The 22,059-nt window shown below is 47.2% G+C and overlaps 1 protein-coding gene across 2 annotated transcripts; it reads right to left on the bottom strand.

The window, feature by feature from the left end:
• Positions 1–5,573: 5,573 nt before the first annotated feature.
• RNF222 (ring finger protein 222) lies at positions 5,574–9,890 on the bottom strand. Of its 2 annotated transcripts, none has more exons than XM_006037752.1 (2): positions 9,800–9,890; positions 5,574–6,888 (listed from the first exon to the last, which is right to left on the bottom strand). In XM_006037752.1, the coding sequence occupies exon 2, from the start codon at positions 6,855–6,857 to the stop codon at positions 6,192–6,194; it is 666 nt and encodes a 221-aa protein (XP_006037814.1). In that variant the 5' UTR covers positions 6,858–6,888; positions 9,800–9,890; the 3' UTR covers positions 5,574–6,191. The 2 variants fall into 2 exon arrangements, with proteins under 2 accessions (XP_006037814.1, XP_025049964.1); XM_025194179.1 differs by lacking the exon at positions 9,800–9,890 and adding an exon at positions 9,561–9,616.
• Positions 9,891–22,059: the final 12,169 nt, after the last annotated feature.

Raw genomic sequence — 22,059 nt, 5'->3', positions numbered from 1 at the left:
TGCTGAACGCTCTAGACTTGCTTCTGAGGCTCTGGCCAGCTTGAAGGAATCAGAACAACTCCCTGTAGCAGTCCATCCCCCACAATATGGGACCAAGGCCCTGGTAGGGAGTGACATTGGCTCCAAGAGCTACACCTCCATGCTGGTTTGTGAGGTGACAGCAGGAGTACCCATAGAAACCACTGCAAGGGACCATGCAAGGAATGACCTGCCTGCAAGGGCAGACCCAGAGTTCCTGCCTTTCTTTTATAAACACCGGCTAATAACCTGCCCTTTGTGGCTGTACCAGATGTTCACAGGGGGACGGGGCCCTGTGGCAGAGACCCCTGTCTGGGGAGTACTGGTGGCTGTGTAGGGGAGCTAGATGCACATGGAACAGCTGTGTGTCAAGCTGTGATCACCTCCCCTCTGCTCCAACCCTGCACTTATTCTGGACCCTGGGAGCAGCTGTCCTTCAGACACCGTCTCATACTTCCTCATTCCTCTTGGACAGTAAAGTGAGATCATTATTATTCTATGGACACTGAGGCATGGAGGGGTTAGACCCCAATTTTCAAAACAGGGCCCTTAATTTTTTAGATGCTTCTATGTTCAGGTTCCCAGTTTGAGTCTCCCTGGGCCAGTGTGTCAGCCTGGGCACATATACACTATAGTATATAATATGACCTGCAGGTGTTTGAGTCAGCCTTAGTGACCCATGGGTGCTCGGATCAGTCTAACTGGCTCATGGGTGCTCTGGTCTGCTCAATTGACTTTCAGCTGCTTGCTTTGGCCTGGCTGACCAGCAGGTGCTTAGGTCAGCCCAAATGACCCTTAAGTGCTTGCCTTGGTCTGATGGTTCTATGGATGCTCAGGTCTGCTCACCCACAAGGGCTTGGGTTGTCTTGACTGACCTGTCAGTGTTTGGGTCTGCCTAGCTGCTGCGTAAGTGTTTGGGGTGGTCCTACTGACTGGCAGGTGCTCGGGTTGGCCTGATTTACTTGTGGGTGTTTGGTTCTGTCCAACTGACCTGTGGTTACTCATGTTGGCCTGACTGATTTGCGGGTCCTTGCTTTGGTTTGAGTAATTGTGGGTTCTTGGGTCAGCCCAACTGACCTATGGGTGCTTAGGTTGGCCACACTGGCCCACAGATGACCATAGAATCAAAGAATCATAGAAAATGAGGGTTGGAAGGGACCTCAGGAGTCTAGTCCAACCCCCTGCCCAAAGCAGGAACATCCTCAACTAGATCATCTCAGCCAAAGCTTTGTCTAGCCTGGTCTTAAAAACTTTCAAGGATGTAGACTCCACAACCTCTCTGGGTAGCCTGTCCCACTGCTTTACTACCCTCCGTGTAAGAGAGTTTTTCCTAATATAAACCTAAAATTCCCTTGTTGCAACTTGAGACCACTGCTCCTTGTTCTGTCATCTGTCACCACTGAGAACAGTCCAGCTCCATTCTCTTTGGAACCACCCATAAGGTAATTGAAGGCTGCTATCAAATCTCCCTTCAGTCTTCTCATCTCCAGACTAAATAAGCCCAGTTCCCTCAGCCTCTCCTCAGAAGTCATGTGCCCCAGCCCTTTAACCATTTTTGTTGCTTTTATGAAGTCCAGGGTCCTTACTCCACTGCTCTATGTTCCCCACGACTTCTCTTTTTGTGAGCAGCAAAGCAAGAAGACCACAGCTCCTAGCTGATCTCTAACACTCGTACTAGGAAGTTGTCCCCAACAGTCTCCACAAAGTTCTTGGATTACCTGGGCAAGGCAATGACCACAGAGAAATCTCTCAGTAAGCTCTATATTAGATAAGCATATAATAGCGAACTTACCTGGAATTGTGACATCTTTCTGATATGTCTGTGTTCCTAACAAATAGATCAACAGTTGGTGTAAGATACCCACATTGGTCTTTGATCTTCCCAGCAATTGGCATATACCAGCATAGGGAGGGTGTTTTGGATTCAGCATCTGACACATATGGTTCAGGCAAATCAAGGCCAGACATGAAACCCTGTAATAGCAAATCAAACCCTGCCATATGTCACCAGAAAAGAGCTGGCAATAGTTGAAGTTTCCCTGTAATGCAATGAGCCTCTGGTATAAGCAGTGTCCCAGTGCCAGAAAGGGACGTACCTAAATTGTCCAGCTCCATCCGTTGCATATGTATAAACTGCAGAATACAGAGGTTGGTAGCTGTGTTTGTCTTAAGTCAGGCAGGTGATTGGGCACTTTGGGCCCCTGGCAGACATTATGCATAAGACACAATTGACCAGTTAATTGTGTCTTAAATAGTAACCTGGCCACACATTCCGGCAATTACTGTATTGACTTGAATCCAAAACACGGTTTTTGACCCCAGGGGAAAACCCTCACCTTAGATTCAAGTACTGGCCCAGGGAGCTTTCTACATAGTTTGAGTCCTGGTGCAATCCCTGGAGCTGGCGGATGATCAGTTAAGTATTGGCTGGATTGGTACAATACTGAAGCTCAAACTGGCCTCAGTCTGAGCCCTGGTTAAGCTCTCAAAGATGACAGATTATCAACTATCATTGGCTGAATTGGAACCGCACCAGGGCCCTAGCTGACCCTGGAGCTGGCCGATGATCAGCTGATCATCAGCTGATATGGATCACACTAGGGTGGGTTTGTATAGGTCCTCATCCTGCCAAATGTTCAATTTAAGGTACAATGGAAAACAACCACAAAATTATTACACATATTTTGCAGAATAATTTTGTAGTTTATCACCCATTTAATTGTGCTATTATTGTATTTACCCAGTCCAAGTTACCTTTGAATTTAAGACTACCCCTTCAATAATTAGATTCTATACATGGAAAATAATAAATTTGTTATGATTTTCTATGTATAGAATTTAACTATTGGAGGGTCATTTTAAATTTGTCTGTCCCCCGTCCCCCTTTTCTCCCCTTCTGCAGTAGAGAAAGCAATGGTGGAGGGCAAGGGGCCAGACCCCTGTACCTTGCCCCCTCATCCCCTGCCACTTGCTCCCCCAATCCCCACCCACCGTGCCTGTGTCTGCCTCCTGCCTCTTCCCCCAATTTTCCTGCCTATGCCAGTGCTGCCTGCCTCCCTCCTCACAGTCAGGTTGGGGCCAGAGCCAGAGCTGAAGGTAAGCAGTGTGGGAGGTAGGCAGTAGTGGGGCAGGCTGCCTCATGCTCCCTGCAAGCTACACATTGTGTGTCTCTCCCATGCACCTCTCAACCACCATATGGTTTCCCCATATACCCGCTCCCCCAAACATGTGGTCTCCCTCACCCGGTAGCTTCATGAGCTGCCTCAACCCACAGCAGGCTGAGCCACCGTGGTGCGGTTCCAATTCAGCCAATGATAGTTGATAATCTGTCATCTTTGAGAGCTTAACCAGGGCTCAGACTGAGGCCAGTTTGAGCTTCAGTATTGTACCAATCCAGCCAATACTTAACTGATCATCCGCCAGCTCCAGGGATTGCACCAGGACTCAAACTATGTAGAAAGCTCCCAGGCTTGGGAGACGAGATCAGCTGATGGGACCCAGAGTGCATGGTACGCTGCCTGGCTGGGAGCCTGGATCAGCTGTGAGCTTTTGTGCCTCTGCAGCTGGGAGCCTCATCAGCGAATAGGGATCCCAGTCACTGGAGTGCATGGTGCTCCCCCACAGCTGGGGGCTGTGTGAAGCTTCAGGTGGTGGCCCGATTCAGTGGCCGAATCTTCTAGAGAACTCCCTTCCCACCCAACCCCCTTTCACTTCCCCAGCCCCACCTATCCCAGCTCCCGGCCCTTTAAAGAAAAGCCCCAGTGCTCACCAGGTGCTGGCGGGCGGGGGGCTATCCCTGCTACCCCCCACTGCCCCACACTGCATGGGGAGCAAACACTCATCTATCCAATGCACCAAATGCCCTGATGGAAAATATGTAGGCCAGACCAAACAACAACTGCGCACCAGAATGAACGCACACCGGAAATCTATCAAAGACAGGAATACCCACGTGCCGGTGGGGGCACGTTCCTCACAAGAAAACCGCTCTCTCTCCAGTCTCTCAGTTCTAATCCTCAAAGGAAACTTACAAAACACTTCTCAGAGACGAGCCTATGAACTGCACTTCATCAACCTCCTGGATACAAAAAATCATGGTCTAAATATAGGCATTGGATTTATGACACATTATAACCTGCCTGACATCTGACTCCCCAGGTACCTCTCCACTTTCTAAATGGTACATTCATCCCCCTTCTCCTCCCCCCCGCAGCCTGTCTCTCACCCACTGACTCCTCAATTTACATCTTCACTGACTGTCTGTCTTGCATCCATGCAACCCAGCCTCTGGAGTCTTTGCTTTTCATTCCATCCAGGAAGAGCACACACCAACTGCAGAGACTTTCTCAGCCTGACGAAGGGTTTTTAAACCCGAAAGCTTGCTATAAAATTTTTTCCAACTATTACAGTTGGTCTAATAAAAGATATCATATTCACCCAAAGAACCTTGTCTGCCTATCATCTCCCTAGGTAACCCATTCCAGTGGTTCAACCACCCTCCTAGTGAGAGAGTTTTTTCCTAATATCCAACCTAAATTTCCCTTGCTACAACTTGAGACCATTGCTCCTTGTTCTGTTTTGCTCATTGAGACTATCCCACTCTTACAGTGAGTGCTGTTCCTTATGATAGTAGGTTTTGGTGGCTTTGTTTGTGTGACTATAGTCAAACACACAACAAGGAGCATAACACATGGGGCTCTGTGGAGCTACCTAGTGAATGGACCATTAAGAGTGAAAACCTAATTGATAACCTCTAAGGCCCCCTTATAAAGAGTTGTTAAATATTTGTCATAAATTCTTCACTTTTCTGAGAAGGGGGTCTTCATAATCAGCCCCCTTTATTACCATATACTCAGGCTGTAGAGAGATGCATGTCATTAATGATTGTGTATAAATTATTGACTATAGATTATGTAAACTGGGGGGGAAGTGGAGAATCATGGACCTGAACTGCTGGAAGAACTGAACAAGAGTTCAGATTTCCTGAGGTCCAGCCTATACTCATCCTCCCAGGCATGAGTATGTTTTTGCATTACCATTGCCTGAATCTGAATGCTAGTTAAGCTTACGTTTAGCTTTCTGATGAAATGATATTCTTGTGAAGAGACAGGCATGCACTCTCTTTATTTCAGGGCCTTGTCCAACAAATTAAGCTCCCTTTGTCCCAGTTTGGGGATAGAGGGTTTCCTTTCACCAATAGGCAGAAAAAGGATCTCCTTGTGCCAATCCAGTGCTGGGTGGGACAGGCGATTCTGAGCAGTGGTATAGGATGGCTCGCAGCAGAGAACTTTCTTTAAAAAAACAAAACACAATCAATCTTTGGAAAGAAAAAAAGCCAAGAGTTTCTATTCCAGGGAAATCATGTTATGCTCTTTAAGTAATCTGGAAACCAACAAGGAGTTTGTAAAATCTGCAACTCTGACCATGCATTTTACCCATTATTAATGCACAGAGCTGCTATGGGCCAACATCATAGCTGAGCTCAGTCCTCTCGAGGACACTGGGCAAACAGCCATTCCAGACAAACTCCATCTACCTCATTTCACTAAAGGTGTTTAATTGACCAGGTATTCACAATCAAGAACTGGAACACTTGTATAGCAACATTTTGTGTAAAATACAGATTAAGCAAAAGGAACGATTACAAAAGGTGCTGCCCTGCCTCCTGTCTCAGGAGTTGACTGGAGTATTTCTCAGTGAGTAGGATTCTCTTTTGCAACTCAGTGCATGAAGGAATTTATCCTGTGACCACAAGCAGCCATGCCCTGCATGTCTCATCCTAGCTTTGAGATGGTGCCTCCTAGCTGCCTCATCGCCAACAAAGCCATTTGTGTAGTGCCAACAGGGATGTGCCCCAACAAGGGTAGAGTTTGGCTCTGAGGCAAAAGGAAGAGCAACACCTGTGGAATCACAGGCATCATTTTTTCCAAAAGCTGGGCTTTCAGAAGACATCTCCCATCTAGGCACTGGCTCTTAAACCTTTATTCATTTACATTGTGGCTATCTGTGGGATTTCCTTCTGGCAGACAATCTGATGACCTGTCACAACATGATGAGCCCTGCACAGAAGCAGTGGTATTCATCTTGGGAGTGTGGAGTATTTCTGCAAGTGGCAAGTTGCTCTCAGTACACTGCTCTATGTGGGTCATATTTTCAGGATTCCCCACTCCTGCTCATGAGCTCCTCTTCACCAGTAAGACCCAAGGGAGTACTGCTGCTAAAAGGGCAACTATAGAGATGAGGAAAACAGCCAGTACAATGGGTGACTGATAGCACTTCATCCCCACAGAACTTCTGGATGACACCGACTGTTGGGTTTCTGCTCTGCCACGTCTAACGACCAAGCTAAAATTATCATCAACCAATGGCATCCCGTGATCACTGATCACAAAAATGTGCACTTCTCGAGACAGCCCATCCTTCATACTCATGGAGTCTGAGAGGATGCTACTCCTATTGTGATATGTCTCATAGCTCTGCAAAGGCATCACAAAACGGCTGGGGACCACCAAGGTGTTGTTTGACCCTGATATTACTGAATGGAGCAAAGATGTGGGGGAGAGAGACAATTCCGGATCCTGGGGATTTTCTCCTGGCTTGGGAAGCCAGTGGTCTTTCTTCTTGTAAAGGAAAGTCACATAGCGACAGATGGGACAGATGATGCAGTTCTGGATCTGGCCCTCCGGTTTGGAGGACAACAAGTACTTCACCAGACAGTCATGGCAGAAGGCGTGCCCACAGGTCAGCTTCCGGTGGGCAGTCTTTAGAGCGTGGAATTTTTCATAGCACACAGGGCACTCTCCGGGGGAATTTTCCTTGCCAGTTGGAGTCTCAGACATCTCTGTTGTGTCAACCACATGCACTCCACAGCTATGTTAAAGAGAAAAGGTGGGTGCTAATAAGTAGCAGTGACAACAGCATTGGTTAGTCTAGATGACCTGGGAGAACACCCAGGCATTATTATACGCTCCTCATTGTCTCTCCCTTGAACTCAGATTGGCCACAATAGTTCTCTCTCTCTTAATTGGCACAGATTCAATATATGCACAAAATTGCAACAAATTCCATGCCTACATGCCCAGACCCCCGCTCAGTCTTTCTTCTCAATACTTCCTTTGGTTGTGGTTGGTCCCTAATGGAAAGTGTGGATCTCTCCATCTCCTCCTACCGAGTGGAACGTATTACACTGTGCCTTGTACCAGGTGGAGGGAGACAACAAGGAAGGACCAGAAGCAGTGGTGGGCATGTGGGGAAGGTTTCTGAGGAGAGCAGTCATCATAAAGGAGTGGATGATGGTAGCCCATCACAATACAACATCAGTGCAATCATTCTTTAGTTACTGATAATTAGCAGTGCTGTTATTATACCAAACACTCTAAGTGGCTATCAGCTGGTTTGGGCTTGCATACTATACAGTTACGATTAAATACTGTATTTCAGTTATGCAAAACAGAAGCCCTCAGCCATTCAAAATTACACAGTGGAAAGAAACCACAGCTGTGAGTTAGTATTTGGACAACATCCCTAAACTGAATGCAATAAATATTAAGCTTTTAATTAATCTCTTCTTGTAAAAAGGTTCATTATGAGAAGCTCACTTGGGTTGAATTTTCATCTGTTAGAAGCAACAATATCCAAATGTAAAATATTATGGGAAAATTAATTGGTTCATAGCTGGGACTGGTTGAGCCTCCTCGTGCCAGATGATGGATATAATAAGTTCTCTAGGAAATTTAACATCTGTCATAGAGTGACCTCCAGGTTTCAATGGCAACAGGTGCACAGCTCATGTGTGACATGAACTACCAGGCTAAGAATTCATAACCTGTACAGTTCAAAGGGCACTGCATGTCAGCTGGAAGGTAGTTGCTCCCCTACTGCTGGAAAAGTCAGATACAGCAAAAAAGTAAAGCCAGGTCAGAGGAAAGTATGGCGAACAGGCAAAAATATTACCCAGGGCAGTCAAATACAGTGAGGAACATGCAGTGAGGCAGCTTGGTAGACTTTAAACTAGGAGAGGGTAAAACATGGCCCGTGGGCTGGATCTGGCCCGCCAACTAACTGGATCCAGCCCACGGCTGCCTCTGTGGCACTCTGCATGGGGCCAAGCCTCACTGGCTCCCACTGGACCAGCCCATGCCATGCTCCCACCCATGCCAGCTGGCCTGGGCCCCGAGCAGCATGTGCAGCTTCTGGCAGGGCTGTTCCCAGTGCCACTCTGCTCTCCTTGCCTCCAGTGGGAGCTGCCCAGCTGAAGCTTCCTCCTCTGCCCAGAGCAGTGCAGTGGGGGAGGAGCGGGAAGGGGAGCCGCCACTGGAGGTGAGGGGAGCAGAGCAGCACCCGACCAGCTGCAGCCACACTGGAAACAGCCCTGCCAGAAGCTGCATGTTGGCTGGGGCTGAGGTTGGGGCTGGGCCAGCAGGCGTGGGCTGGAGTGCGGTGCAGGCTGCCCAGGCAGGACTCAGCCCCATGCATAGTGCCATGGGGGCAGCCACGAACTGCACCACCTGGGTGAGATCTGGTGTATGTAGCTCCTGCCTCCCTCTCCCTCCCCTCACCCCTGACTGGCTCCTGGGACCTAGTGCCCAGGCAGCTCCCCCCCCCCATGCACCCCCATACACACACTTCCCCCACATAGGGCAGGGTGTGCAGGGAGTGGATTGCAGCTCAACCTGGGCCATGGCCCTGAGCTGTAACCACCCCGTGACCTGGCCCCATTATCCCAGCCTCCTGCTCCTGAACACTGTTTCCCCTGCTTCCAAAACCTGATAGGGGCTTTGGTGAGTTGTTGGTGGGGGTGGGTGCTGACTTGGGTACCAACAGCTCATCAAAATTCCCTATGTGGCCCTTGGCCCCAAATAATTGCCCACCCCTGCTTTAAATAGTACTTTTGAGGTCTTTCAGAGATTGCCTGAGTATCTCACAGGCTAGAGACTTTTGCTAAGTTGGGGTGGCCCTCCAGCATTTTTAGGTTTTTCTCATTATGTGGATGTAACACTGAATGTGATGCCATTTTGACAGCTTTGGAGATTGAACTCCTTTGTTAGTCATTGTATGGGGGTAACCCATGAAGCAGCAAGGTGAACGTTCCCTACAGCCTGCCTCTACCTTCTCTAGAGCACAGAAAGAGACCGTTCTGCCCTATGCTTTCCTGCTGGGACTGGTAGAACTAGTAACAGAAGCCTTTCACCATGTAGCCACCCATCCCACCAGGAACTGACCTGGACCTCACTGATCTATTTCCTAGAGCACAAGACAAACGTCATATAATAAGTGTGCAGTAACAATTTTCAGAAATTAACAAACTCTTAAATTAAATAGATTTTCATAAATATTATACTATAAAACACATTTCTTATACTTTGAATCATTCTTGTAGATCTTTTCTGAATCTTTTCCAATTTTTAAATTTCCTTTGCAAGTGTAGATATTGTAGCTAGCAATGGTCTCACACATGCTGTTGATACCTTCCATCCCCTACTCAGTCTTTTATTGTCACTCTTTCTGCCATTGCTCACTTAAACACAAAATGAAGTGTTTACCTGGTGCAGAACGACACTGTAGCTTCTCTCCAATCCAGTAATTTCAGAAACCTCAATAGATCATAATCACACCTGGTATAAGCATCTCTCCCTCTACCGGAGTTAAAGGGGATGGATATATTTGCACCTGCCCTGCATCAAGTGATGCATTTAGAACAGGGCAGGCCCTTGACACCAGCCCTTTTCCCCCACTTACTCAACCCCACAAATTCCAGCCCCTGCTTTTAGAGACCCATTACCTTTTCTAGGGACAGAAAGCAATAGCCTCTTCATCCACTTCACTTTTGTCTCCAAGGACTGAGGACCAGCTGCGTCTGACCTCCTTTGCAAAATATTTGGACAAGAAGTATGATCTGCCTATTTAATAAGCAGGTGTTTACTTTGCGTTTCATCCTGCTGCATTGCATAAGCACCATGACAAGGAGCACCAATGGCTCTTGAGGAACGAATGTGGTAGAACTTGTTCATATTTTAAAAGCTCTATGACAGAGAATTGGGAAGGAGCCAGCGTCAGGTATCAGAGGTAGGAGGCAATCCAGAAACACTAGTATAGCGGCATTCACCTCTGCACAGAACCAGGAGTGGGAACATCAAAGTTGCAGGTACCGTTCCATTTGCCATTATATAACGGGCAAGGTCCCTCCTTTGTGCCATTTGTTCATCGAGACACACACCAGTATCGGCTCTTCTGCCACCCTAAACTTTCTGCTGCTAGTAACAAAGGGGGAATGCTGCCATGTCTAGGGCCTTACTTGGCTGGATGCATTTCTCACGCTGAGGTCTACGAATACCAGCTTTGCCAGGGCAATGTCAAAGAATATTCCCACTGGCCAAGCTGCAAGGAGAATGTGCTATGCTGAACTTAAACCCAGGAGGGGGGTTGTAGGGGGAGGGAGGCCCGCTAGAAGCTGAGGCCTTGTTGAACCAAGGTTTTGTAGAAGCCTTAGTAAGACACAGTGTCAGGGCAGAGGGTCTCTAGTCTGTTCAACATAAATATCTGAAATTCCTTTGAAATGCTCCATCTGGGCAAGTTCCCACAGCTTGAGGTTAGTCATATAATGATGCAAGCCAAACCAGAGACAGCAAAGTTGGGGTCCTCTCTCTTCCCATTTAGCCTGTAATGGGTACAATGAAGTCTCCAGGATCCACTGCACAGGTAACAAGGTGAAGTACAGACAGATCTATGCATCCCTGGGATGTGGCACTTCTGGCAGCATACAGGACTCACTGCATGGGCAGAGGCATATGTTTGTGGGAGCAGCAAAGATGCCTCTTGGGTTGCAATACATGGGCAAGCATCTAGCTGAAGGATGGGGAGACAGGTAAAGACTGTCTCATTGTGCTGCAAGGCAAAAGGAAGCTGCTTAGTTGGGCCTACATGCAGGCCATGACTGAAGCTGGCTCTTGTGACTTGGGGTTTAGGCACTTGGGGCATTTACACACATGCTCCAGTGGGGGGGGGGGGGGGTGCACTTTAATTAGAGGATCTCCAAGAACTGCTCTAATTAATGTGTGGCACATGTATCAGCATCCCCATGCTGAGAAATGGTGATGGGGGCACTTTAATGAAAGCTTGCTGCCATTTTTCAGCGTGGGAATGCTGATACATGTGACACTGGAGTTTGCTGGAGCACAGTAAATTACTATGTTCCAGCAGACTTGAGTCTGCTCCAACGTGCTGTAATTACAGCATTGGAGCAGCTTCACTGCATATCTATAGGCGCCCTTAGGTACATAGGAGTGAAAGAGACCTCCTATCTTATCAAGTCCAGTTCCCTGCAGTTGCAGGCACCATGATTTTAGGAACTGATGAAACTGCTCTTAAAAGCCACCAGTCCTACCAGAAGGTTGTTTCACCTCATTGCTCTGATGGTTAGAAACCGTCTTCTAATTTCCATCCTTTATTTATTTACGCTCAGTTTGTACCCATTTGTTTCTGTGATGGTCAGCAGAGCTTGGAGCTTGAAAAGACTCAGAATAGATTTCAGTGAGTCATATGGAGTTAGGTGCCCGCTGCGCATGAGCTCACACTATCCTACTTTCACATGAATATGACCCAATCCTCTTAGACTCACTCAAAAGGAGACAGGTGAGTGTTCCTGTCTATCTGGCTCAATAAGCCAGCCCATGTCCATGCCATATTAGATTAGCATGTGGTGAGCTCCCTAGAGCTGCCTTTGGATTCAGCAAGATTTCCATAGCAAAGCCCCAGAAGCAAGGCCTAGTGCCACTTGTTTTGATTTGTTTTGCACTGACAGAGATGGTGCTGAAACACATGCTTTCTATTATTAGACTGTTCTCAATAGTCTGAAACTCTGACCTCACAATGCTATATAAGGACACTGGAAAAACGTGTTGGTCTTGTTTTGTCTTGCTGCTCTTGGCATACTAAAATAAAAGGTATTTGGGCTTTGGGCTTTGCTGGCTGTACCACTCCTCTATGCTTCTTCCTTTTGGATGTTTTGCTACGCTTGAACATTGCACACCATGTTCCAGGTCTCTTGTGGTTTGCAATCTGCAAACACTTCAAGGGGAGGCAGCCAGATTCAGCTGAAAGAACCAACCCAAAATATCACCCAAAAGTCTGGCTGATTTTTTTCCTTAGTTCAGAGATGTAGCTTATGCTTGTGCTTCATTGTCAGGTAGCTCTTAATTCTGCCTGGGGCTGAAATTTAAGGAACACAAGCAAATCAGGAAGTCCCAGAAATCTTGTCAGATTTGATGGGCTTTCTAGAACTGGGAGGGAGGACAGGAGCAGGGGAGGGGGCATGGCAAAAACAGAGAAAAAAATGTTGCTATTCATCAAAATCATTCAGCTCCTCCAGTCATTGCTTTGGTGCATTGTTTCGGTTTTGTCTCAGCACTTATTTCATTCATCCCTAACATTATAGCTACCTTCCAGGACAGCATGTTGAGACTGTCATTCAAGATCCCTGCATGCTAGCCTCCACCTCTGCTGATGCTGTAATAGGGACACATGTCTGCACACACCCCTGCCTCCCAGGCCTAACCAAGTTTCAGAGATACCAACAGGATGACAATGTCAATGTGGGAGTTGTGCTACTTATATCAAGCAACAATTTCATAAGTAAGACCTTCAGAAAGAGAGAGGACCCCAACTTTGCTGTCTTTGCTTGTTCAGTTGCAGCCTGAAGCTCAGCATAACTCCCCCGCCCCCACCAGGGTGTCCAAATCACTAGCTTTTCCAGACCCTAGCACCTCCACCAACCCCAAAGTATTTTAATAGTTAATTTCTCGCTAAATAATACCAGGCATTTTTCAATATCAATTTCTGATTACTTGCTTAATGTGCAAACAGACTCTTTCCTAGAAGTGCTCTCTTTGTTATACTCAGGCTATACAAAGGGAACAGAAACCAAATGAAAATGCTTTCTTCCCATAAGGATATCACAAGCAGGGATGTCTCCAGCAGACAGAGCCATGGTGTTACCAGACTTAATATTAGACTTTAGGTTGTAGCACTGAATTCATAAATGCTTGAACAAGAATAGTCCGTTGCAATTTGCAACTTCAAGCATGTGGCAAAGAACAACAGAAAGACTTCATCTAAGCTAAGACACAGCCCAGCACACACACCTTAGCTTAACTTAAAATGTAACATAATAAGCCAAAAAGACAACAGAAAGCCTTGCATAGGGTTATATAATCCTGAGGGCAGAGTGTCTCCTTGCAGCCAGGGACTGAGGAAATCCTTCTGGGGGATCCACAGGTCTTCTGAGGTGATGAGTAGGAGATCCCACAGGCCTCATCTCTGGCTGGGTTTTTATAGCATGCTTTTCACATCCCTCATGTATGGCATACCTTTCACGACTCTCATACATTCAGTGTCTTTGTCTCTTCTCAGGTATTCCAGTCTCTCGCCCCTTATGGGTTCTCCTTTGAAATGTAAATCTAGTTCCCTGCTTTTTTGGTCACACCAGCCCAAGCAGCCTGGGACCCTCCTCTGCTACCTTAAGTCTGTCTCCAGCCCACGCTTGTGATGATTGTGTCAAGTCTTTGCCAATAATGGCAGTTGGTTTCTATACCTTCCTCTACATTGATGGGAGGCATTGGGCAGGATGAGCATGTTGCCAAATAACTGCAACTGGATCATCCCCACTTAGTTTTACAATAGGGTCACCAGTGGTTCATAGCCAGCTGGCAATGTTTTGAACAGCCACCAGACTACTCTATCCTGCAACAGCCATATTATGGATATGTTCTCTTGATAAAATTACACCACCATGTTGGAGTGAATGGGTTCTCTTCTTCAGAAGAATTCAGTAAAGGAAAACAAAGTGTGAACTGACAGCTCAAGAGGATAGTAAGAAAAGGACTAGAGCATATTTGCACATTGCAAATAGTACATCTATAATACATAATAGCAATTCAACCTTTTAAAAGGATCCAAGGAGAAGCACAGACAAACAAATCAAACATATCCTCTTTACTTTGGCACTCCCATTTCTAGAGTCAATAGTCTTTGCGCTTGGGCACAGACTTCTGGTTCCCTAGTCGTAAGGCTTCTAGTCCCTGCTTGCTGCTGAGCTTTCTTTTCCTGCTTAATCAGCCCAGCCCTGGGATGGAGCAACCAGCCTTCTTGATGACACCCAGGCTGTTTTGACTGTAGGTTCTAACCTGTCCCATAAAGACAAGGCACACCCCTTTACAGCAGGACTGGGCAAAATATGGCCTGCGGGCTAGATTTGGCCCACCAAGGGATTCTATCCTGCCCACAGCGGGTCCCTCAGCCCCGCTTGGCCCATGCCTAGGGGACAGCCTGGACCATAATGTGTGCAGCCAGTCCTGCCACCCCTGGGTACATGGCGAGTCAGAGGTGGTGCAGCAGCCGAATTTGGCTTCCTGGTAGCCCCATGGCAGCAGATCCACTGCCTGTGTTGCCACCAATGCTGGACCTGGCCCCACTGCCCAGGCACCCTGGGCTGGCTCACCCACCTTGCACCCACTGCCAGGAGTGCTGGATGGAGTGGACATGATAGTCCATGGAGAGCATGATAGCAATGGTTAGGAGCAATGAGCATGATTAGGAGACACGATAGTAATCTTCAAATATCTGAACAGCTGCCATAAAGAAGACAGCACATTTTTTCTCATACTGCAGAGAGTATGTCTTGAAGAGTTGCAAGAGTCCCCCCCCCTGGAACATCTGCTCATTGCTGAAGAATCCAAAGCCATTCATTGACACCATCTTTTCAGCCACTCATTTACCCTACATGGTCCCTACCAGCTATTGGGAGGATTGATGAGAACACCACTTGTGCTTCAAACTCTTTAATCCTCTTGTCAAGATTGTTGTAGTTCTGCCTGATCTACTCAGTGTTATTCTGTCAAGGATTCACTCTTCACAGACTTTACAGTGATACCAACAAACCAAGGCATTTAAAGCCCTGGCATTTAAAGGAAGTTTGGTCTGCAGAACAAATAATGCTGCACACTGAAGAAGGATCTCATTCTGTCTGCCAGACCTTGGCTGTTTTGCTTTTAGGTGAATCCAAGGACTTGGTCTAGTTCATACCATCATACCTAGGATAAACAGCAGATAAATATGAGTGGTATTAAACATATCTCCTTCCAGGATCTCAGGCACAAAGGACAAGAGAGTGGCCCACAGCACAACCCTGTCACACTGCACAATCCCCCATACTGCACATCATCCACCCCACCCAGATCATTTTGCTCCTCTGGGCTTTTCCATCAATCCAACAGAACAAATTCAGTGTCTATCAGCCAGGGGTCACTTATGAGGTTCATGGAGATTTTTTCTCAGGATCACTGGAAGTCAACAAGTTGATTCATGAGCATGCTGCCTTCAAGGTCCATATGATATGGGAGTCTAAGCAGGTCAATGAGGCAAAGTAAGAGAAGAAGCATGAAATCTAATGGAGACAGGAGCTCCAGAGTATAACAGGGACCCCTAACAGAGTGAATGCAGTGCTAGAGAGAGCAGACAGGATGCAGAGCTGTAAACCTGCTTGCAGAGGCAGGCTCCAAAGCAATCAGTTTACTAATTAGTAAAAGAGAAACTCCTGTGCCTTGTTAGGCAAGGAGAGTCTGATGACCAGAAGGGGCAGATCCAGGCTTGGTATATCCACAGAGCTCCGGGACTAAGGTTCAGTTTAGCCTTGATTTTGAAGGGAGAAGGATTAGTGCAGAGAGTCTCATCTCGAGATAAGTAGTTTATACATCTGTTTTTCTGTGAGCTATGGGTCTGGCTGTAGGGGAGAAGGGAGGCCATAGCGGGTATTAGCTAATAAAAACCTAGGGACTGACACAACACCTTGTTTGATGCGTGACAGAAAGGCTTTATTTATTACAAGTATTCAAAGTCAAATGAGCCCAATCCAAAGCAGAATCCAGTAATTAGCTATACGGTGATGATGATTTCTCACCAAATAGGCAACAAAAAAGACAGTCTGTTTCTTCCAGCTTCTCGAGATAGCTGGGGCGCAGAAGCAGTTCTTGTCAAAGAGATTTCTTACTCTCAAAGCACGCCTGCTGTTAGCTGTTTTCACTTTGTTTTTATACCCTTAGTCCAGCATCTTCAAAGCATTCTTTTAGTTGTATAAATCAAGAAAGAGTCCCAAACAGTAATTGACAAGAAGCTCCTATTAATCAAACTGCTCATTATTGGTTATCAGAAAGTTCCAGTTTGAATGAATTACCTTCCTCAGTGACAAGAGGTTATCCATTTCTACTAAATTTGGAACATATCAAGAAACTGATTAACAACCAGGAAAAACACAACATTTTGGGGAGCGTCCTTGGAAAATCAAGGGAACCAATAAACAAAATAAAAGTTAATCAGGAGGAGACATCTATCACAGATGGAGAATGGCTGACTCTTTCTCTACATAACATGAGTTAATTACAAAATAAATTTTTACCATTCTAATTAATCAAGGACATACATTTGCATAACCCCAGTGCACTCGTTATAAATCTATGACCCTCACTCCTTTCCCTGTTTTATTTTTATTTTTTTTGGGGGGGGGGGGGGGGCGCGGTTAGTTGCCCCAAGAAATCACTAATGTATTTAGTGGTTTCCCTCTTAAAAGAGGTGTATTACTTTATTTGGTCGGTCTAGGCCCTAGGCCTACCCAATGGCATAGTAAATAGGCCTTTCAGGTCCCTGCCACTGAGGAATCATGGCTGAATCTGAGCACCTCTAACTGAGGCTGACTTTCAGTGACATAGATGCACTCCTAATGATGGAGAATACCACCCTCTAACCGAGGGGTGAGCAAAATGGCAGATCTGGCCAGTGGCTGGACTCCATTTTCCAGCAGCCCCTGCCCGTGTCACTGTATCCAGTTTCCATGGAGACCCCAGCAGCAGCGGGGCCATGACAGTGCAGGGCAGGGTTTCCACGGAGAGCGGCCCCAGCAGTGCTGACAAGGCACATGGCTGGGCAGGGAGGTGCTCCAGGGCAGGGATGTTGCAGTGGTGACAGCATAGTCCAAAGCCAGGGCAGAGCCGCTGCCTGCTTGACCCTACCTGGGGTGTGCAGGCAGTGGATAGCAGTTGTACCCCAACTCCGAGCCATGCTTCCACCTCTGCAAGATCCCAGCCCTGGAGCAGCTCCCTGCCCAGCCATGTGCCTTGCCAGCACTGCTGGGGCCGCTCTCTAAGGAAACCCTGGCCCTGCACTGTCATGGCCCCGCTGCCGCTGGGGTCTGCATGGAAACTGGCTGCAGTAGTGCGGGCAGTTGGTGCTGGAAAATGGAGCCTGCCGTGGGCCCAATCTGACCCATGGGCCAGACTTTGCCCACCCCTGCTCTAACCTGAAGTCCTGTCTTGGTTGGTTTGCTGTCCAGTCAGCAAGGACCAGACAGTGGAGGTAGGTAGGCCCTCCAGGGTGAGTGGAGGTACCCAGGCATTATGAGATGGGTTGAGGGAAGCAGATTCCTAGTGTACAGAGCCCAGCCCAACTGCAGGACAGGTCCATTTTTTTTTGTCTTAAACTCTGCCTTGGTAAAGAAAGCAAATTGTATTGCCACAGTGACCTGGAACCTGACACTGCCCAGATGTCTGGGAGGCAACTCTACTTAGCACTGCTACAAATACATTCTGAGATGGTTGCTCTTTTGGGTGTCATGTGTGATGATAAAGGAGTGAAATACTCCCATGGATGTAGTATAAAGTAGGGTATAAAGTAGGGTAGATGTCATGGATGCAGTGTCAGCTCTCAGCAAAGTAGGAAGGTGACCAAACCTAAAAGGTGGGGAGGATGAAGATCCATCCCAGTAAGAAGTGGTACCCCACCTTACTCATCCTCCTCTTTTTGGGGCTTTATCTTGTGATCAGAGCTGAAGATGGGAATATTTCCTCTATTTGTTTAGTATTTCCAGGAAAGTTTCAATGAAATCCATGCCCAAGTTTAGGTTAAGAGACCAAGAGGGCAAAAAGAGGAATGTTATGCATAAATCTTGTCACAAAATTGAGTTTCTCTGAAATGAGGGCAGTACAGGGAAGGGCCACATGGTGGCAAAACAACCTAAAGAGATTGTTAAAGGGCTCCAAACTTAATGCAGCCTGAAACCCAGAGTCAGTCATCTGAGAGCTCCTTTTGGATAAGTGATTATTACAGTACTAGGTGAGGGGAGACCCAGCCTTCATCACTCTTCTTAAAATGGTGAGTTTGGCATGCAGGAAAAAAAGAGAGGAAAAGCTTGGAGTTGGCTTGAATCGCTACCCAGGAGGGGCAAACACAAGACCTCGATCTGAAAGCCAGAAACAGACATTACACTTTTACCAGTATAAGTGATCAGGAACCAGTCTAACCCCAGAACAGAACAGAAGTTTGGCACCCACAGACTGGTTGAAAAATGGTGGAACCCAGTCCATGATTTGCACCCCCAACAAAGGGCAAGTGTGTGTTCTGTTTATTAGCTATCTAAACTCCTCTGCTTACGGAAAACTGTGTAACTTAGATCAATTCTGCCCAAAGCTTTGTGAATGTCTGTACATAGGTGAAATGCTCAGGCGTGGGATCCTGTAACTAGGCTACTTACCTAATTGGTCACTGGGGTGGTCCTTGGTACCCAAGTTTTGTTGACTCTTTGCTGCCAGGTACAACAATTTGGTTAGTGGGCTGCAATCCCAACCCATCACCATGGAGTGAAAAAAGATGGTGGCCCCCTGCCACTATCAAATCTGCAGTCTGGCCCCCACCAACCTTCATAGTCAGGTGGGGGTTTCACATCCTTGTGGATGCAGGTTGCATGTGTCCTGCAGGCCTGGTAGTTGACCAGTGTCTACAAGCTGTCCATGAAGAAATCTCTGTTTAGAGCCTCAGTCTACTGGGCCAGGACCTGAGTATCCCTTGTCTTCATGAGGACCAGATAGCCGCCCTGCTCTGGTGCCTCTCCCTGGACCTCAGAAATCCCAGCCTGCACATCCACTTTCTGCCTGTGGACAATCCCTGCACCTGTGGCCTGGCTGCCTGCACAAAGCAGACTATAAATTCCCCTTCTCTTGGCCTGGTATTAGCACCTGGAGAAGATTGCCTTCTATTCCCAAGTCTGGCCCCCAGTACTGTGGAGTCTGCCCTTGCATCCTAGAGAAATCAGGATTCCTGGACCAGATGCAGGGCCTTCAACTGCCTCGAGCTACAAGAGGTTCTCTCCAATTTGGGCTCATGTCTTGCAGAGCCCATCCCTTTGGCCCAGTGGGGTAATTCTCACTGTCCAGTTCAGCCTCAAGGAAATTCTTGAGGAGGACTGCTTCCCTGAGACTGTCAGCCTGGTATCAGCAAACCCACTCCTAAAGCCCCACCAACAGTACCTACTGAAATTGCTCCAGGGTTATCAATTTTATGAGTTTAGTCATCAAGCAGAACTCAGGTTTCAGCCATCAGGTGCACAGATCTGAGATGCTGTTCCACTTCTAGGGCTGGGAGTTTGGGTTAAACAGCTCTTCCTGGAACTGCTGCCAGCTTGCCTCTTGAGTGAATCTCATGCAGTTTAAGATGGTGGCCTTAAGGGTGTCATAATTTTACATGGTCTCAGCTCCCAGGGCCCAGTAGGCTGCCTGAGCTTCACCTGTCAGATAACGGGCTAGCTTAGTGGCCCACCAGTCCCAGGGCCATTGGTATATCTCCACCAATTTCTTGAAGATCTTTAGAAAGACCTCAGGCTCATCATCTGACTCTATCTTTGAAGTTTCTACCCGCTTAGGCTACAGTAGCAGCACCTACCTGCACACTGGGCTTGCTCTGGTTACTAGACCAGTGCATGAAATGCTACTGCTTCTCCTGTAACTTCTGTTGGAACTGCTGGAATATTTGCTGCTGCCTCACCAGCCATTTATCATGGTCTCAGTCTTCATTTCTAGTAGCTGAGGCTGCTTGTGTTGTGCACCACCTGTGAGCTACCTACTCTGCTGGCTATTACAGGAGGGTTTTGCTTTCTAAGGAGCAACTCAGCCAGTCCTCCTAAATAAAATGCAGCCTTTAAGCAATAAAGAAGCAAACAAATAAACAAATGAAACCAAGCACTTCTGCCTGGTCCCTAGCACTTGGGCTAGGGACAGACATTCAAAAAGCTTGAGCCTGAATTGATTCAATCTTTGTAGGTTAGTCTAACCTGGCTAGGCTGAATCAGTTTGTAACTGTATACATATCTCCAACATGCAAGCACATGCCTGCAGTGGCTCAGGCTAGAAGCCGGGGGGCCCTAGAGCAGCCTTCCCTCCCTTCCAGAGTGCTGAGCCCAGGGGAGCGTGGCAAGGCCCTGGGCAGGATATTCTGATTAGGCAGGGTTCCCCCACACCAGCCCAGCGGGGAATTGATAACACAGTGTTTATCACCCCTAACTCAGTGTTTATCAGCCCATTAAAAAAAACAACAGGGATATTACCAGCTACTGTTGATTCTGCCTTTGTCTTGTCTGCCTCAGCATGGACCATAGCTAGCATGTGGTCTGCTAGATAATGCTGTCTGTCTGTGTAAAGCTGAGGGGATGGACAGGAAGCCCTGCTTAGCAGGGAGTGGGGAGGGGAAGGGGGGAGTAGGGGGGAGCTGCAGCCAGGGAGCAGAGGGGAAGGGCCAGCTCTGCTGTAGAGCAGAGAGCCCCGCCCAGCCCAGAAAGCATGCTGGGATGCTGGGGGAGTCTGGCTTAACTTAAACCAGCAACGGGTCTGGCACAGACATTGCATAAACTGATTTGAGACAGACATTGCATAAACTGATTTGACCCAAATCAGTTAAGTCTGATACTACATTCAGCCAGGTTTATCTTAAATTAGTTTCAGCCATTTTCAAACTGGTTTATGTGCACTGAACGTTTGTTCTATTACAGGTTTAAACCAGTTTCTGATTACTTAAACTGGTTTATGTGTAATGTCTGTCCCTAGCTTTGGAAATGAGACCTTTGGTTCTGGCCCCATCCCAGCAACCGGGCCTTTCCCTGTAGCAAGCTGTTCTGCTCAAAGCTTACTTCCACCTCTCTTGCTTACTCTCCTAGGAGCTTTTCAAGTAATTAACCAGTCACTGGAGCAGGAACAGGAACCCAGGTGTCCCAATTCCCCGATGAGTGTCCTAATCACCATGCTACAGTGTCATTCTCCCTTGTTTGCTCCTTGGTTTCAATGACTAAGTATTTTATATAAAGCAGAACAGCTCTATATCATAGTAGTTAGGTCACTGTCTTGAAAGGCTGAAGGATATGGTATAAATCCATACTTTGCATCAGGAAGGGAATCGATTTGAACTATGGCCTTTGGAGTTCTAACCTAAAGGATACCTGTGGGGTTACTGTTACGTCTCAGTTCTGTGTTCTTGGGGCACAGGACGCAGCCTGTCTGACTCGCAAAGAATTCCACCCCCCACCTAAATGAAACTGATTAAGATGTAGTGAGAGACACACCTAAAACTCTCCAGATAAGTGTGACAAAAGTGAAACAACTGCCCTAGGTCTCATTTGCATCCGAGATGGAACCAGATGACCATTCATTTACATGAGAGAGGGAGAACAGAAAGCCTGAAGCAGAGACTGCAGTGAGTTCTGGGATCAGAGAAGCAGGGGAGCACTGCATGATGGGGAATCTGTGCTCCAAATGCTAATCAACCCACATTTACACACACCCAGCTCAGCATTTATCAGACCAGTTCTAATCTGGATTTACAAAGGACTTCCCCCCCCAGACACACACACACACACACACACACACACACACACACACCTCTAAGTTTAATAGGCATCTCGGGCCATACATTCCCCAGTCCCCCTATGGGAGGCCTATTTCAACTTGATTGACTAAAACTCGGTTGCCGGGTTAGGGAATGCTGAGGCAAGAGACCGAGTCAGAGGGGGTATGGGCAACATTTGAACAATGGTAAAGGCGTTCATCACAGCATCCAGCCCATTGGAGACCTAACCACAGGTGTTGTCATGCTTTTCCCAGGACGACTGGTGGAAGTCCTCCTGCCCAAAGGTTATGAACACTCCAATAATTGCCTTAAGTCTGTTAAAAGACTATA

This window comes from Alligator sinensis, unplaced genomic scaffold (assembly GCF_000455745.1).
Source record: "Alligator sinensis unplaced genomic scaffold, ASM45574v1 scaffold1145_1, whole genome shotgun sequence".
Taxonomy (NCBI): Eukaryota; Metazoa; Chordata; order Crocodylia; family Alligatoridae; genus Alligator; species Alligator sinensis.
The sequence above is the reverse complement of the archived record's forward strand: the minus strand, read 5'-3'. Positions and strand labels throughout refer to the sequence as shown.